The following is a 17761-nucleotide window of genomic DNA, read 5'->3' as shown; positions in this document are numbered from 1 at the left end:
ACCCCTAACTAAAACCTAGTGCAGTGGTTCTCAACTCCTATCCTTGGGACCCACCAACAGGCCAGGTTTGCAAGATAACTGAAATACATCACAGGTGATATAATTGCAAGATAACTGAAATACATCACAGGTGATATAATTTTCTGCTCAGTGATTGCAGTATTCTAGTCTGCATCTCCCCAAGGTGATACATAAAACCTGGTCTGTTAGTGGGTCCTGAGGACAGGAGTTGAGAACCACTGACCTAGTGGAACCAATTGCCTTCAGAAGTCACCTAATTAGTAAATAGAGTCCACCTGTGCTTAATTTAATCTCAGTATAAATACAGCTGTTCTGTGAAGCCATCAGAGGTTTGTTAGAGAACCTTATCGAACAAACGTCATCATGAAGGCCAAGGAACACACCAGACAGGTCAGGGATAAAGTTGTGGAGAAGTTTAAAGCAGGGTTAGGTTATAAAAGCTTTGAACATCTCATGGATTACTATATAATCCATCATCCGAAAATGGAAACCTAAAAACCTACCAAGACATGGCCGTCCACCTAAACTGACAAGTAGGGCAAGAAGAGCATCAATCAGAGAAGCAGCCAAGAGGCCCATGGTAACTCTGGAGGAGCTGCAGAGATCCCCACCTCGGGTGGGAGACTCTGTCCACATGTCATGCACTCCACAAATCTGGCCTTTATGGAAGAGTGGCAAGAAGAAAGCCATTGTTGAAAGAAAGCCATAAGAAAACTCGTTGACTTGAACACACCATCCCCACCATGAAACATGGTGGTGGCAGCATGCTTTTCTTCAACAGGGACAGGGAAGCTGGTCAAAGTTGATGGGAAGATGGATGGAGCCAAATACAGGGCAATTGTTCACCTTCCAGCAGGACAAAGACCCTAAACATACAGGCAGAGCTACAATGGAATTGTTTAGATCAAAGCATATTCATGTGTTAGAATGGCCCAGTCAAAGTCCAGACCTAAATCCAATTGAGAATCTGTGGCAAGACTTGAAAATTGCTGTTCACAGACGCTCTCCATCCAATCTGACAGAGCTTGAGCTATTTGAGCTATTTTGAAAAGAAGAATGGGCAAAAATGTTACTCTCTAGATGTACAAAGCTGGTAGAGACATCCCCAAAAAGACCTGCAGCTGTAATTGCAGTGAAGGCTGGTTCTACAAAGTATTGACTCAGGGGGGCTGAATACAAATGCAAGCCACACTTTTCACATATTTATTTGTAAAAAATGTGAAAACCATTTATCATTTTCCTTCCACTTCACAATTATGTGTCACTTTGTGTTGGTCTATCACATAAAATCCAAATAAAATACAGTTATGTTTTTGCTTGTAACATGACAAAATGTGGAAAATTTCAAGGTGTATGAATACTTTTTCAAGGCACTGTATGTATTTCTGACAGAGGGATCTCATTGAATGAAAATCAATCCTAGTGAATAGATTTACGTGACCGTACTGTATATAGATGATCAACTGGGGGAAATACAGGGAAGATCCGAGTGTTCCACGCTGGTCTCCATCCGGTTCCTGTTTCCTGCTACGCTCCTAGCTCCTCATGTCCCAGTAGATGCCGGCTTCTCCTTGCGGACACTCGGATCTTCCCATCTTCCTTGCAGATCAGCACCCACAGCAGAGACCCCACAGACCACCCGCACACCATAGCGCTGACAGCATCTCCATCGGAACCTGCACCATGCACCTTTGCAACATCTGAGGAGGACGTCCCTGGACCCACTATATGTCCTTGCCTGTATTTATCCTGTCCTTGTGAGTAGCCATTTGGCTGTTGTTTTTATACATTTTAAATTAAAGCCTTTATGATACTGCACTTAGATTGGCGCTTCTTGCCTTTTTTCTTACATTATCTTTCAGAGCTGTGGGGATGGGCTGATAGTTGTGCCATCGATTTTGACAGAGAGATCAAGGGCATAAGCACGTGGGGAGGAAATATTATGCACTCGGTATTGGATAGATTTAGTTTGAGGAAGTGGTGTGACATCCAGACTGATAAGTCTGTTAGTAAATTAGTGATACCTGAGGAGACTGAGGGAGTGAGCTGAGAGGTAGAGAGATATATTTGGGTGTTGGTGTAGAAACGGTATTGGAAGCAGTTTATATTTATATTGTTCATTTACCCAATCTGGCAGGAAGCAGAGAGACATATATTTAGACTCTTGAAGTCAGTATTTTTCACTTGTAAGCAAAACAAACCCTGTAAAAGAACACGTATACTTACACTTCCAAAGACCCATGTCTTCAAACTCCAGTGCTTTGCTGCTCCCTGGAAACTGCAGGTATTCAACACATCATGGAGGAACCAAAACATGTGGCAGGAGGAGCAGGTATTTGACACAGGAGAAGCCAATTAGTGGTGTTAGAAGATAAAGGACACTAGAAAGGCTAATTATACATGTTCTTCTGTTACGGGATCAGCTTTGTTTAAAAGTGACTCTGTGGTAATTGGTTCACATTTATTTTGTGATAGAAGTATTTGTATTCCATATTAGTAAATATTCCACAACATTTAATGAGAACCAAGATTAGATACACTATTTCAGCATCAAAATACCCCTGGAATTTATTTTGAAATGTTGTCTACAGTACATTGCATTTATCTGGTGTATTTTTTATCACGTACCTTTCTTGATTGTGTTTTATCTCCAAACATTCCTTTGCAAACTTTCTGTAAAGGTAGATGACAGCAGATTAACAATTATACAAACTACAGTAACATCACAATTTCTCTTTCTCATTTTGTTTGGTGGGAAAGATGAGGTGGGTCAAACTGCAATCCTTTACAAGCATGCTGCTGTGTTATTTCACTCTAATTAGAACAAAGGGTTTTGGGCAACATTGCCGTGAGCCTTTTGTGGGTATCAACCTCCTTCATGGTAGCTCACTCCCTCTATTACATTTTTTTTCCTCTAGTAAAGAGTGCCCCCTTGTCCTCTATGATGACCTTAAAGTGAATAACTCATAAATTGAATTTTTGGATGCAGTAAGTGTAATTTTTAGCAAATAAAGCTTTCAATATACCATTTTACACTTTGGGTGGTATGTTTATTTTCTGCATGCTCGATATGTGAATCTGAGTTCGTAGAGCCAGAAATGAATTTGGTAACCTAGTGACACCTGCCGCATGGTGCTGGGAGATTGGAGGAGCTGAGAAATAAGAAGGATCTTTACATGAAAGCCATTTTTGACCACTCTTTTATTTGAGGGTCATCATATTCTGGTAAGCCTCTCCTGTGCACCATACTTTATCACATACTTTATAGATGTAATATTTTGGATTGTAACATTTATTTGTTTGATTTAAGAGCACATTATATGTAAATTGTTTCAACGCGTTACTTATATCTTGTTGCAGAGATATTGTAGCTCTGCACATTTTTTGCATTTATTTCTGTATATCTTGTATCAGGATATTGTGATAAAGAGTACGTAATTTTTTTCAGTTTTAAAAATGTATAGGGAGCATCTATTGTGATGAGTTGTTTTTTACCATTATAGAAGTTAGGTGGCATTTATACAGTAATGGGTTAGCAGAATTGTATAAAACCTCCAATCCACTTGTTTGGCAAGCTCTGAGGAAGAAAGCTGTGGTTTCTCCAAATGTGTCAGCAGAATCCAGGAAAACAAATAGGGCCATTCTTGGATGTTTCCCTGAATTTTACCGCAGAATGTTGAGGGCACAGCAGTTTTTTTTACAGAATATCAATGGCAGTCTGCAAGTGGGAGCACTTGGAAAAATTCAGCTTTACATAGCAGAATAACTTTGGGGCTTACCTACAGTTGGGACCTACATTTACATATTAAAGGGGTTGTAAACCCTCACGGTTTTTCACCCTAATGCATAGAACCTTTTGTGCTGCAGCATCCCGCCCCTTTTTCCTTACTTGAGCCTAATCGTTCCAGCGAGGGAGACGAGCACATCAGCTCAAGCCACTGTCTCAGGTCCTCATTGGATAGATTGATAGCAGCAGAAGCCATTGGCTCCCACTGCTGTCAATCAAATCCAGTGACGCAGCAGCCGAGGAGCAGGCCTGAGTCCTGCTGTCAATGGATGCAGCAACAGGACTCGGGAGCACACCCGCAGGAGTGCCCCCATGGAAAGAGGCTCTACGTGGGGACACTCAAGAGGAGAAGGAGCCAGGAGCACTGTAGGGGGACCCCAGAAGAGGAAGATCAGGGCCACTCTGTGCAAAACCCTTGCACAGAGGAGGTAAGTATAACATGTTTGTTATGTAACAAAAAAAAACGCTTTACAATCACTTTCAATAGTTCTATATACTGTCTATTGTTTTTTTGCTTGTTTTCATGCTATAGTTTGATCAGCTGTCTAATGTGTGTTCCCAAAATTTCTATGATGGTTTTAATGTAACCTTTGTACATATACAGTATATATATATATATATATATATATATATATATATATATATATATATATATATATATTTTTTTTTTTTTTTTACAATATATCCTTGCTTCCTAATAGAAAACTTTGTTTCTTTTGTATAAAGCTGATTGATTGGTTGTCTCTACCACTATTGCGTGGCTAGGGAATTTTAATTAGCTGTTTTAATGTAATTTTCATTTGTGTGTTTTATTTATATGTTTTTACAAAGTTTTTTTTAATTCCTATATGTAGACTTTATTTATATTTTTTATAGAGCTAGTTGATTGGTTACGCTTCCCATTATTGTGTGGCAATGGTAATTTAATCGGCAGTGTTTTTTAAAGCATAGCTCCTGTATATGTAAAACCCTTCCAGGTTGAAATGCAAAAGCTATATCTGTTTTATGGGTGACTTGACCCTTCAATAGAGTACATCTAAGAGGATTATCTTGAATTCTGACTTGTTTACATTCTTGGTTTCGATTCAGTTTGAAAAGAGGACGGTTACCGAGCACCAAAATAGTGGAGCGTGGGTTGGATTCAGGTTCAGAGTATACATCTTTTTATAGTTTGAATTTATCTTTCAATACGTGACATTGATGGATTGTTATTGCAATTTGTAGCTGGGATAATTGCTCCTTCTCTTCCTCTGAATACTTACAAAGATTTATCTGGGTCAAGTGACTCTAGAAAATTCCACAAGATGCAGCAGTCACTTTTATTTTTGTACCACTCACACACAGAGAAGATATTTTCTAAGTTTGCAAAAATTTTCTCTAAGTACTCCCCCACCATAGTGTGTCTAGGGAATCTTAGAGTAGCTTGGGAATTGTAATCAGCTGTTTTAGTGTAATTATAAGTGTGTAATTTTAAGTGTAAGTGTATAAATTCAATAGAAAGGTGCCGCGCTAATTCAAGCAGAAAACACAAATGATATCAGTGAAATACTCCTAATACCTCTGATAATCCACACTAAAATATACGTCAATCACAAAAATATATAAAAATATAACAGGTATAGTGGTGGTCTCTTGGAAGGGTCAACCACTAAAAAATGCGTAATCTGAAATTAAAAAATATATATGAAGTGCACTGGTGCTCAGTGCTACATTAATAAACAGTGACTCTAAATACCACAATGTTAATAACAAGTAAAGCAGTAGCGACTCCTATATGGAGTATAAAAATTGAAAACAAATAAATAGTATGTTATTTTATAAAGTGCACTAGTGCTCAGTGCTATAATAAAAACTCAATGTGACAAATTATTATTCAGTGCAAAAGTGCTGGTAACAAATACCACAATAGCAACTCCTATGTAAAGTGAAAAACTCCAATATATAAGTGAATGCCACAAGTGTAGCATACATGCAATCCTCAAAGTGGCTATGTGCAATTAAAAAAGGCAGCATCCACATGATGTTTGAAATAGACAGTTCAATCAAAGTATTTTGATATAACAGAACAGTCCTCCTTCATAAGATGATGACAGCTTCCTAGCATACAGATGTATAGTGAGGTGCTCAGATGTGACAAAGTAGTGCTCCTCTTCGTGTTCACACACTAGTGGGTAGTGGCCCCTTACCTTAGGGTAATGGGGTAACGGCAAATGACCAGTAATGAGGGTACCATCCTTTAGCTTCCTTCTCAATCCTAGCGATCCCGCTCCTGGATCATATTCCCTCAGAAGGTGAAGGGGCATGGAAATATAAAAAAGGAAAGTCCCACAATAGTGTAGTATTGTTTGGCAAGACTAATTTTATTCTCAAACAGCATAGGTACTCACAGTATAAGTAAATAAAACAGCGCTTCTCTCCAATGAGCGACGAGCTCGTACGCCTCTATCAGCATCGGTGCCTGTCCTGTCCCTACGCGTGACGTCACCGCACACGTGACTTCTTCAGGGGATGACTTCCCCTGGGACAGGACAGGCACCGATGCTGATAGAGGCGTACGAGCTCGCCGCTCGTTGGAGAGAAACGCTGTTTTATTTACTTATACTGTGAGTACCTATGCTGTTTGAGAACAAAATTAGTTTTGCCAAACAATACTACACTATTGTGGGACCTTCCTTTTTTATATTTCCGTGCCCCTTCACCTTCTGAGGGAATATGATCCAGGAGCGGGATCACTAGGATTGAGAAGGAAGCTAAAGGATGGTACCCCCATTACTGGTCATTTGCCGTTACCCCATTACCGTAAGGTAAGGGGCCACTACCCACTAGTGTGTGAACACGAAGAGGAGCACTACTTTGTCACATCTGAGCACCTCACTATACATCTGTATGCTAGGAAGCTGTCATCATCTTATGAAGGAGGACTGTTCTGTTATATCAAAATACTTTGATTGAACTGTCTATTTCAAACATCACGTGGATGCTGCCTTTTTCAATTGCACATAGCCACTTTGAGGATTGCATGTATGCTACACTTGTGGCATTCACTTATATATTGGAGTTTTTCACTTTACATAGAAGTTGCTATTGTGGTATTTGTTACCAGCACTTTTGCACTGATTAATAATTTGTCACATTGAGTTTTTATTATAGCACTGAGCACTAGTGCACTTTATAAAATAACATACTATTTATTTGTTTTCGATTTTTTTCGAGTCGCTACTGCTTTACTTGTTATTAACATTGTGGTATTTAGAGTCACTGTTTATTAATGTAGCACTGAGCACCAGTGCACTTCATATATATTTTTTAATTTCAGATCACGCATTTTTTAGTGGTTGACCCTTCCAAGAGACCACCATTATACCTGTTATATTTTTATATTTTTGTGATCGACGTATATTTTAGTATGGATTATCACAGGTATTAGGAGTATTTCACTGATATCATTTGTGTTTTCTGCTTGGATTAGCGTGGCACCATTCTATTGAATTTATTCATTTTTGAGTGAGGGTCTGGTTGTACCCGATTTGGTGCAAGCAGCTGTTCCCTAGAGCTCTTACGTTTACACACATGATAGCGCAGGAATAATTGTTTATACTTTTTTAAGTGTAAGTATATGTTTTTACAAAGTTTCCTTAGTTCCTGTAAATGTAGACTTCATTTCTTGTTTATACAAATGGTTGATTGGTTTCCCCTCACACCATTGTGTGGCTAGGGTATTGTAATCATCTTTATTTTCTAACGAGTAGTTATGACTAAGGCCCTTCCAGGCTAAAATGGGCTGTGTTTCAGTTGCACCCTCTGCAGCCTCTGTAATTAAGAACTAGGAGTAGGGGTGAGATTCAGGTTGGGCATGGGCATTGGTTTGAGGTGTAATTAATGCAGCAGTTTTGCTGCCCCCTTTCTTGGCCACCCTGGCAATATACCTGGATAAGGGTCTGGGTCAAATATTAGGGGAACAACCAAATTTTGTTTGTAAAGTGACCTTTGCAGAATACCTTGTCTCAATGTTGAGGGATCCTATTCATCCTCCAATCATATTATTTAAAGAATTTGTGTAGTTTCAGTGTTGCCCTTGAAGCTGAATGAAAAGACCTTCTCCCTGAACATATTTTTTTTTTAATTATATGCATATACATTTCCTGCAGTGCCCAGCTCTCCATGCTATTTTTTCTTAAAATAGCTTGCTTATTAGCTTTCAAAATGTCCAGAAGTTATTATACAGATTTACCTCCCTTAGACTTCACTGGGTGCAACACCAAGTTTGCGGTTCACAGACTTCATGCTGGATTTGACAAACCTCTTGCAAACTGAACCTAGGCAGATTCACTCATCCCTAAGTATCAGATATTAACTACTAGCAGTTTTGGTAATTTAGTGTAGCCCTGCTAGTAAAAGTAGAAATGTAGTTGTTTAAGTCATAAATAACTTTACCCTTTAAATAATAAAATAATATAAAGAATTAACATCCACAATGTTTTTTACAGTTTGTAAGCTGCATATTTGGTTGACCTTACCTTTTTTGACTGTTTTATTTTTGTACAATGTGTCTGTAAACAAAACAGAATACAAAGCTATTTTTTACAGCAATTAAGTTATGATTTTTTCATCTAGCAAAGTATAAGATAAAGCAGTAAAGTGTATTTAAACCCAAGAACCAAAATGTTATGTATTGCAGCTTACCAGTTCTTAGATGTGGTGGCTGCATTAGTTTTCATTTTTAGGCACATTTTCAGAACATTTTCAGCAAGTACAGAGAATACCTTTTGATCCTGCCAAAATAGAAGTGTCCTTTGTAAGTTCCTGTGAATTAAACTCATAAATTACTAATTACCCCTCCTCCCATGTAATGGAGATAAAGAGAGGAAGACATGATTGTAGTCTTAAGGTGTTCATATCTTCCTCTATAGATACAGTGGAGTGAGTAGGCGTTGTCACCTTAGGGCAGGAAATATGTTATTTGCAGGATCACAGGTGAAAAAAAGGAAAAAAGCCTGAAAATTAACAAATGCAGCCACCACATCTGAGGACTGGTAAGCTGCAATATATTATTTTTCTGTTTTGGGGCTACAATTTAAGCCTTTTAAAGCTGCAGTGTGGGATAAATAAATATTTTCTAAATACGTGAGGCATTTAAATCTCAGTGTACTTTGTGCATTTGTTGTGGATCTGTGCAATAATCTAAGACAAAACATTTCCTTTTTTGCAGAAGGTTCCTGTAGTAGAGGCCAGCCGCTGCTGCTGTTTCTCCTTTTGCAAGGTGACTGATCTTGTATGTAGTTACATGCAGGCAGCCTGGTCTGAGTAACAGCTTTGCTTGCTACATAGACTATTTGTAGCACTTTTCAATGTACGATTTGGGTTTGTAAAGGCATTTGGTGCAGACAAAATGGATTTATATCTTTTGTGGTTATTGAAGAATATATTTGGATGAAAGTTTTTGCTTCCCCAATTAGGTTTGCCCCACTCGCTGTGATAAAATGATAATGTACGTCACATGTATGTGCTCTCTCTCCAAATGCAATAGGGCCTGGTGGGAATTACAAAATTACAAACCCCAAGTACTCATGCTCCAGGAGACATATGCCCTGTACACACGGTCGGACATTGATCGGACATCACAACAACAAAATCCATGGATTTTTTCCGACCGATGTTGGCTCAAACTTATCTTGCATACACACAGTGACACAAAGTTGTCGGAAAATCCGATCGTTCTAAACGCGGTGACATAAAACACGTACGTTGGGACTATAAACGGGGCAGTAGCCAATAGTTTTCGTTTCTTAATTTATTCTGAGCATGCGTGGCACTTTGTACGACAGGTTTGTGTACACACGATCGGAATTTCCGACAACGGATTTTGTTGTTGGAAAATTTTATAGCAAGCTCTCAAACTGTGTGTGTCGGAAATTCTGATGGAAAATTTGTGATGGAACACACACACGGTTGGAATTTCCGACAACGAGGTCCTATCACACATTTTCCGTCGGAAAATCCGACCGTGTGTACAGGGCAATACAGTTGTGTGAAAAAGTATTTGCTCCTTGTCTGGTTTTTTAACTTTTTTTGCATATTTGTCACACTTAAAATGACTCAGATCATCAAACAAATGTTGTTATTACACAAAGATAACCCAAGTAAATACAAAATGCAGTTTTTAAATGATGGTTTCATTTATTAAGGCAAAAAAGCTGTCCAAATCTTCCTGGCTTTATGTGGAAAAGTAATTGCCCCCTAAACCTAATAACTGGTTGTGCAACCCTGTTGCGATAACTGGCAATGAGTCTTTCACATTGCTGTGGAGCAATTTTGGCCCACTCTTCTGTGCAGAATTTTTTTAGTTTTAATTCAGCCACATTGGAGGGTTTTCCAGCATGAATGGCCTGTGTAAGCCCATGATACAGCATCTTAATTGGATTTAAGTCCAGGCTTTGACTAGGCCACTCCAAAACCTAAATTTTGCTTTGTTTGAACCATTTGGAGGTGGACTTGCTGTTGTGTTTCAGATCATTGTCCTGCTGCATAACCCAAGTGCACGTGAGCTTGAGGTCACAAACTGATGGCTGGACATTCTCCTTTAGGACTTTCTGGTAGAGCTCAGAATTCATGGTTCCATCATTTATGGTAAGTCGTCCAGGTCCTGAAGCTGCAAAGCAGCCCCAGACCATCACGCTACCACCACCATGTCTGACTGTTGACATAATTTTCTTGTTATAAAATGCTGTATTCGTTTTATGCCAGATGTAACGGGACACACACCTTCCAAAAAGTAAAATTTTTGTTTCATCAGTCCACAGAATATTTGCCTAAAAGTCTTGGGAATGATCAAGATGTTTTTTGGTAAATGTGAGATGAGCCTTTGTGTTCTTTTTGGTCAGCAGTGGCTTTGGCCTTGGAACTCTCCCATGCATGCCATTTTTGCCCAGTCTATTTCTTATTGTTGAATCATGAACACTGATCTTACCTGAATGAGGCCTGCAATTCTTTAGATGTTGTTCTGTGTCCTTTTATGACCTCCTGGATGAGTCGTCGTCATGCTCTTGCAGTAATTTTTGTAGGCTGGCCATTCCTAGGAACGTTCACCACTGTTCCAAGTGATCTCCATTTGTGGATAATGGCTTTCCCCATGGTTCACTGGTGTTCCAAACCCTTAGAAATGGCCTTGAAACCCTTCCTAGACCGATACATGTACATTACTTTCTTTCTAATCTGTTCTTGAATTTTTTTAGATTGTGGCATGATGTGTTGCTTTTTGTGATCTGTTAGCATGCTTCACTTTGTCAGACAACTTCTATTTATATGATTTCTTAATTCAACAGGTCTGGCAGTAATCAGGCCTGTGTGTGGCAAGTGAAATTGAACTCAGCTTTCCAAAAAAATTGTGGTTAATCACAGTTCATTCATGATTCAGCATGGGAGGTGGCAATTACTTCTTCACATAGGGCCAGGCAGGTTTGAATAGCTTTTTTCCCTTAATAAATGAAATAATAATTTTAAAACTGCATCTTGGATTTACTTGGGTTATCTTTGTTTAATATTAAAATTAGTTTGATGATCTGAATCATTTAAGCATGAGAAATATGCAAAAAGATAAAAAATCAGGAAGGGGCAAATACTTTTTCACACAACTGTATTTCACTCAGACGTGCGTACCCAGACTGCCAAATCAGGTTTTTGACAAATGGCTTTTAAGCACTTCTCCTATTAAATGAGTAAAAAGGGTGGCAATGGCTATACATAAACGATGTCCTTTAATCCCTCTGAATCATCTTGCAGACTCCGAAGATACATGATGGTTAGGAGCATACTGTATGGTTCTCTGAGTATATTTGCCAACATATATGCCCCTAAATCAGGAAAGATTGGCTTTATGGATGGCATATTACACAAGGTCAGTGAATTTTCCTTCAGGTTGTTAGTGATTTTAATGTGAGCTTGGATCCTTTACTGGATACTACCTCTGGAATGGTAACTCTGTCAGGGGCTTCAAGAAAACATCTTTGCAAATCTTTTCAACAATTGAGATTGGTGGACAGTTGGTGGGACATGTATGCTATAGAAAAGGAATATACTTATTTTTTAAATGGTGCACCAATCATATTCTCAAATAGATCTTTCTTTTCATCGATCAATGTTACTTAGACAGAGGCTCATCATTAAGGATGCACCCCATCACTATACAATCATACTCCAGTAGAGCATATTATAACCCTTTTTAAGAAAGACGGTATTTGACAAGACTCCTTAATGAAAGTCTTTTGGACAACCCAGCTGTCAGTGAGAAAATTAGTTATACTCTTAAAAGTGGCTCTGGAGAGGTATTTCAAAGTGCGTTTTGGTAAGCCGTAGTCGGGGGTGCATTCATTACACAGGCTTCTGCTTAAAAAAAATGTGTTAGGTCTGATATGTATGAGTTATTACATCAAGTTACTATTTTGAAACATCGTCATAAAACGTGGTGAAATCCAAAAAGAGCAACGCTTAGGGCAGGGGTGTCCAAACTACGGCCCTCCAGCTGTTGCGGAACTACACTTCCCATGAGGCATTGTAAAACTCTGACATTCACAGACATGACTAGGCATGATGGGAGTTGTAGTTCCTTAACAACTGGAGGGCCATAGTTTGGACACCACTGGCTTAGGGAATCCTAGGTTGCAGCTGAAACAGACGCTTGGTTTACAGGTTCAGTGTAGGTGTAGATTCTTAGCCCACGGGTTTTATGAGCAGGGGAATAAATGTGGCCGCATGTTAGCCAGAGCCTTCAAGCATACATTTGGGAGAACTAATGTTTCATATGTAAAATCTCAAACTGGTAAGAAACTCTACAATCCTTTGCAAATTGCCCAAAAATTCCAGGAGCATCATCTTTCCTATAATCTTAAAATAGGGGAATCAGAAATAGAAAAAAAAGTTATCAGATAAAATACTATCTATCTGAAATAAACTATCCCCAATTAGCAGCACAGGCAATAGAGAAATTAGAATAGGATATTTCACCCAGTAAAACTTTGTGAAAGCTTAAGAACGCTCCTTTGGGTAAGAGTCCTGGGCCATTTGGTTTCATTAAGGTGTTTTTTCTTTTACATATTCTGATGCCCTCTTACCTTATATGACTTTGTATTATAATTCATAGTTACATAGTTGGCAAGGTTGACTAAAGACACCAATCCATCCAGTTCAGCCTGTGTGGGCATGTATTTATGTCTCTATAACTTCCCATATACCTGTATATTGTGCTCAATGCCTAAATGTTTTCTGAAATTATTGACACTTCCTGCCAACACCACTAATTGTGGAAGAAAGTTCCATATCTTTACTGTATCTTTACTGTTCTAACAGTAAAAAAAACATACACAGTTTTAGGGTAAACCGTTTCTCGCCCAACTTCATTGAGTGGCCTGACAAGGAAGGGATATATCCCTAAAGACGCTTTGGCCGCCCATGTGGTACTTTTGGCCAAAGAAGGGAAGGACCTTACATTGTGCCATAGCTATAGGTCAGTCTTTATGTTAAATCCAAATATTAAGATCCTTGCAAAGATTTTGGCTGATAGACTTAAAGCACATTTATCAGCAATAGTATACAAAGACCAAGTAGGTTATATCCCAGGCAGAAAAGGTAAAGATAAATCTAAAAAAATATCCCTTATTAATTGGTGGTAGTACAATGAACCCCCTGCCTGATTCTATCCTCGGATGCAGAGAAAGTGTTTTGCAAGATTGATTGGACTTTCAAATCCTCAATCCTGAATAGATTAGGTTTAAGGAAGAAAATGCAGGCCTGGATCTCTGCACTTTATTCTGTACCTGCAGCTCGAGTGAAAGTAAATTATACAATTTCATTAGGTTTTTCTATCAGAAAAATGGGATACATCAGGGATGCCCTCTATCTCCTTTGCTGTTATTTTAATGACGAAAGCATTGCTGATAAAAATTAGGACTTACCCAGACACATCTGGAGTTACAGTGGGGTCAACAGAGCACAAGCTTGCTACTTCTGTGGATGACATTTTTTTTTTGTTACCAAACCTAGTATGACCTAACCTCCAGAGAGAATTTGTTAGATTCCAAGACCTCACCAATTTTAAAATTATGATGGGCAAATCTGTGATTCTCCCCAATAATGTAATAAAATTAGTGTGTAAGTCTATGGAGGCGTCATTCCCTTTTAAGTGGCAAGGTGCCCCCCATTACTTATTTGATAATTAGGTTGACTACTAGGATACAGGATTTATTCAAGGTTAATTTTCCACCACTTTTACAAAGGATTAGAGAATATTTAAAACAATAGGATAAGCTACAATTTACTTTGCTTGGTAGCAGAAACATTCTGAAGATGGTGATTCTCCATATATTTTTATTTTTTTATTCAAATACTCCCCATTAAAGTGCCCATGGTCCTATTTCCAACATGTAAAGGGGAATTTATAAGGTTTGGCTGGGGATGAAAATCCTGCAGGTTTTCATATAATCTATTACATGGGATGCAAGAGAAAGGGGGCCTGGGTCTTCTAGATATCTATTTTTTCTACCAGTACAATGCACTGATGAAGATTGTAAATTGGAACTTGCATGTTCAAGATAAACTGTGGATTCCTCTAGAAAATACAATGGCAGGCCGAAACCTGGCCTATGTCCTTTGGTTCCCCCGAGGAACATAGAGGCCTGGCTGATTCAATTTTACCACGACACAAGCAACGTTAGAGTTCTGGGACTGACTAAATAAAGAAGGGAGTCTAGTACCCTCCCATCCCTGCTTATACCAATGGGAGGCTTCCCTTGGTTTGTACCTGGAGAAGAGCTAGCCTTCTTTAATGCATGTCGAGGTAAAACAGAAATTAGTTGCTACAAGTTTTTAAAAGGTTCGGACTTAAAACCTCTTTCTGCTTTCAGGAAGGAATGGGGTAGGTGTATTATGGATGTCTGGAAACAAATCCGAATTCAAGCTTTTTTTAATAGCTTAAATAAAAAGCTGATTCAGGTGACATCCTTAACTTCTTTCAAAACCTTGTGTGTCTCAAAAGATCTATCCACTAGGTTGCTCTCCATATCCTATAAATTGCTTCTAGACTTAGCCTCACAAATCGTTCATTATTACTTCAGGGACTGGAAGAAGGAATTGGGTAAGACTCTGCTTGAAAGTGTGGTGGAGAAAATAACGAAGCTAGCGCCCATCAGTTCCAGAACACAGGAATCTTGCTATAAATACTTAGCAAGATGGTATAGAGTCCCTGAGAGGTTGGCTAGAATTTTACCATCTGTGTCAACGAACTGTTGGATGGGGTGTGGCTTGAAAGGGACCTTTTTGCACATATGGTGGGACTTTTGACCATATGAAAGATGTTTGTTTATTTAGAGATGTAGTCGGGTTCAGCTCAACGATCATTTGCGTTAAGTTTACAACTGGTTATAATATTAATTACAGAAAGCAGGTGTGATGTCATAGTGATCTCAAATTTGTTTTTTGATTGTTTTGTTTTGAGGTTTTTTGTGTCCTTTTGTGCTTTTTTTGTATGTGTTGATTTATCATTTATATGTTAATAAGATTGTATTTGTGTTATTTTATGTTCAACTATACGCATAAAAAAAATAAAGATTTAAGAAAACAAAATAAAAGTTTTTGTGTCCAGAGTTCAGAGTTGTAAAAGTATACATTTGTAAAATTTAGGAAAATGTACTAAAACACAAAGTTGCAAATTACATAATTTTAGGAGAACACTTTTATCTGTATAATTAAACAAAAATCAAAATATACAGCACTAAATGTAAAATTTTATTCATTTGATATATCACTTACCCCATTTGATTGTTTTTCATTTTGTGATACTTTCCTGCAAATATTCTATAAAATACAAAGAAAAATTAGATTTACATTAGAAATCAAAGCTGTTTGACTGCCCTGTGGGCTAGTACCCTTGGGAAAATGTCTGCACTGCCAACAATACTAACCCTAAGGAGATAACTTACAATCTAGGTTACCTATCAAACGATTCCACTATCCCTACCCACACTTACCACAGAAGCAACTCTGTAATTTTTACTTTTGCATCGCCTAGGTTTTTAACACCTACAGTCTACAGTTTTCATCCTTAATAGAATAACATACAGGACACAGTTTGAGGTCTTTATTTTTTTAAATAGCTGTATACTGTATATCTAGATTGTGGTAGATGCAGGGGATTTTTATTACAGAGAAGATTACTGTCATCAATTTGGAAACTTTACTAAATTTCAGAAGAAATCTATTGATATCTGAACCTTTTAATATAATAAATCGATGTAACTGGAGGGGATTTATGTCAAGAATGTAGGGCAGTGGACAACTCTGCTGTTCTACCAGAATTTAAACTGTTGTCAGAGGTTTTGGAGGTTCTTACAGAAAACCAATGGAATTTTGGAGAGAGATTAAATAATCTTTTTCAATACCGTGATTTACATGCAAACAAGTTACATAATTAGGTTGAAAATAGAAAATCCATCAAGCTCACCCAATAAAGTAAATTATATTATTTTATTGTAGATGTAGATTCTAACTAAAGGGCATTTAGTTTGCTAAAGCACTGAGTTTCATAAACAACTGCCATTTGTTAAAATAAAGTTTGTATTCAGCCCCCTTTACTCTGATACCCCTAACAAAGACATGCTGGTAGGTTAATTGGATCCTGTCTAAATTGGCCCTAGTATGTATGAATGTGAGTTAGGGACCTTAGATTGTAAGCTCCTTGAGGGTGTAGGGACTGATGTGAATGTATAATGTATATGTAAAAGCACTGCGTAAATTGACGGCGCTATATAAGTACCTGAAATAAATAAATAAATAAAATAACTAAAATGTAGTGGAACCAATCTCCTTCAGAATTCACCTAATTAGTAAATAAAGTCCACCTGTGTGTAATATAATCTCAGCATAATTACAGCTGTTCTGTGAAGCCTTTAGAGGTTTTTTTAGAGAACCTCAGTGAACAAACAGCATCATGAAGGCCAAAGAACACATCAGACAGGTCAGGGATAAAGTGGTGGAGAATTTTAAAACAGGGTTAGGTTATAAAAAAATATCCAAAGCTTTGAACAGCTCACAGAGCACTATTCAATCCACCACCCAAAATAGGAAAGAGTATGACACAACTGCAAACCTACCAAGACATGGCCGTCCACCTAAACTGACAGGTCAGGCATTAATCAGAGAAGCAGCTGAGAGGTCCATGGTAACTCTGGAGGAGCTGCAGAGATCCACAGCTCAGGTGGGAGAATCTGTCCACAGGGTAACTATTAGTTGTGCACTCCACAAATCTGGCCTTTATGGAAGAGTGGCAAAAAGAAAGCCATTGTTGAAAGAAAGCCATAAAAAGTCCTGTTTGCAGTTGGTGAGAAGCCATGTAGGGGACATAGCAAACATGTAGAAGAAGGTGCTCTGGTCAGATGAGTCCAAAATTTAAATTTTTGGCTAAAAGAAAAACGCTATGTGTGGCAGAAAACGAACACAGCACATCACCCTGAACATCCCATCCCCACCATGAAACGTGGTTGTGGCAGCATCATGTTGTGGGGATGCTTTTCTTCAGCAGGGACAAGGAAGAGTTGATGGGAAGATGGATGGAGCCAAATACAGGGCAATCTTATGCCTCGTACATACGAGCGGACTTCTCATCCGCCTGAACTCCGAAGGACTTTTCGACAGAGTTCCGAGAGAGTTACGAAGGAGTTCCAATGAAAAAGACTTGCCTACACACGATCACACCAAAGTCCGATCCTTTCAAACGTGATGACGTACGACCGGACTAGAATAAGGAAGTTCATAGCCAATAGCTGCCCTTGCGTCCTTTTTTGTCCATCAGACTAGCATACAGACAAACAGATTTTTCGATTGGACTTGAGTCCGTCGGAAAGATTTGAAACATGTTCTATTTCTAGGTCTGTCAGAATTTGACACAAAAGGTCCGATGAAGGTCCG

General features: G+C 38.4%; 1 protein-coding gene across 3 annotated transcripts in view; it reads right to left on the bottom strand.

Moving 5' to 3' along the window:
• The window catches only part of LOC141132081 (uncharacterized), a 144777-nt gene that overhangs the window by 38132 nt on the left and 88884 nt on the right, over positions 1-17761 (bottom strand). For all 3 annotated transcript variants that reach the window (XM_073620090.1, XM_073620088.1, XM_073620089.1), the window contains 3 exons: positions 15608-15652; positions 8326-8358; positions 2650-2694 (listed from right to left, as the gene is read on the bottom strand). In XM_073620090.1, coding sequence (XP_073476191.1) covers positions 2650-2694; positions 8326-8358; positions 15608-15652 — 123 coding nt within the window. The remainder of the gene's footprint in view (positions 1-2649; positions 2695-8325; positions 8359-15607; positions 15653-17761) is intronic.

This window comes from Aquarana catesbeiana, linkage group LG03 (assembly GCF_042186555.1).
Source record: "Aquarana catesbeiana isolate 2022-GZ linkage group LG03, ASM4218655v1, whole genome shotgun sequence".
NCBI classification, from domain to species: Eukaryota; Metazoa; Chordata; class Amphibia; order Anura; family Ranidae; genus Aquarana; species Aquarana catesbeiana.
Note: the sequence above shows the minus strand (reverse complement) of the source record. Positions and strands in the feature narration are given on the sequence as shown.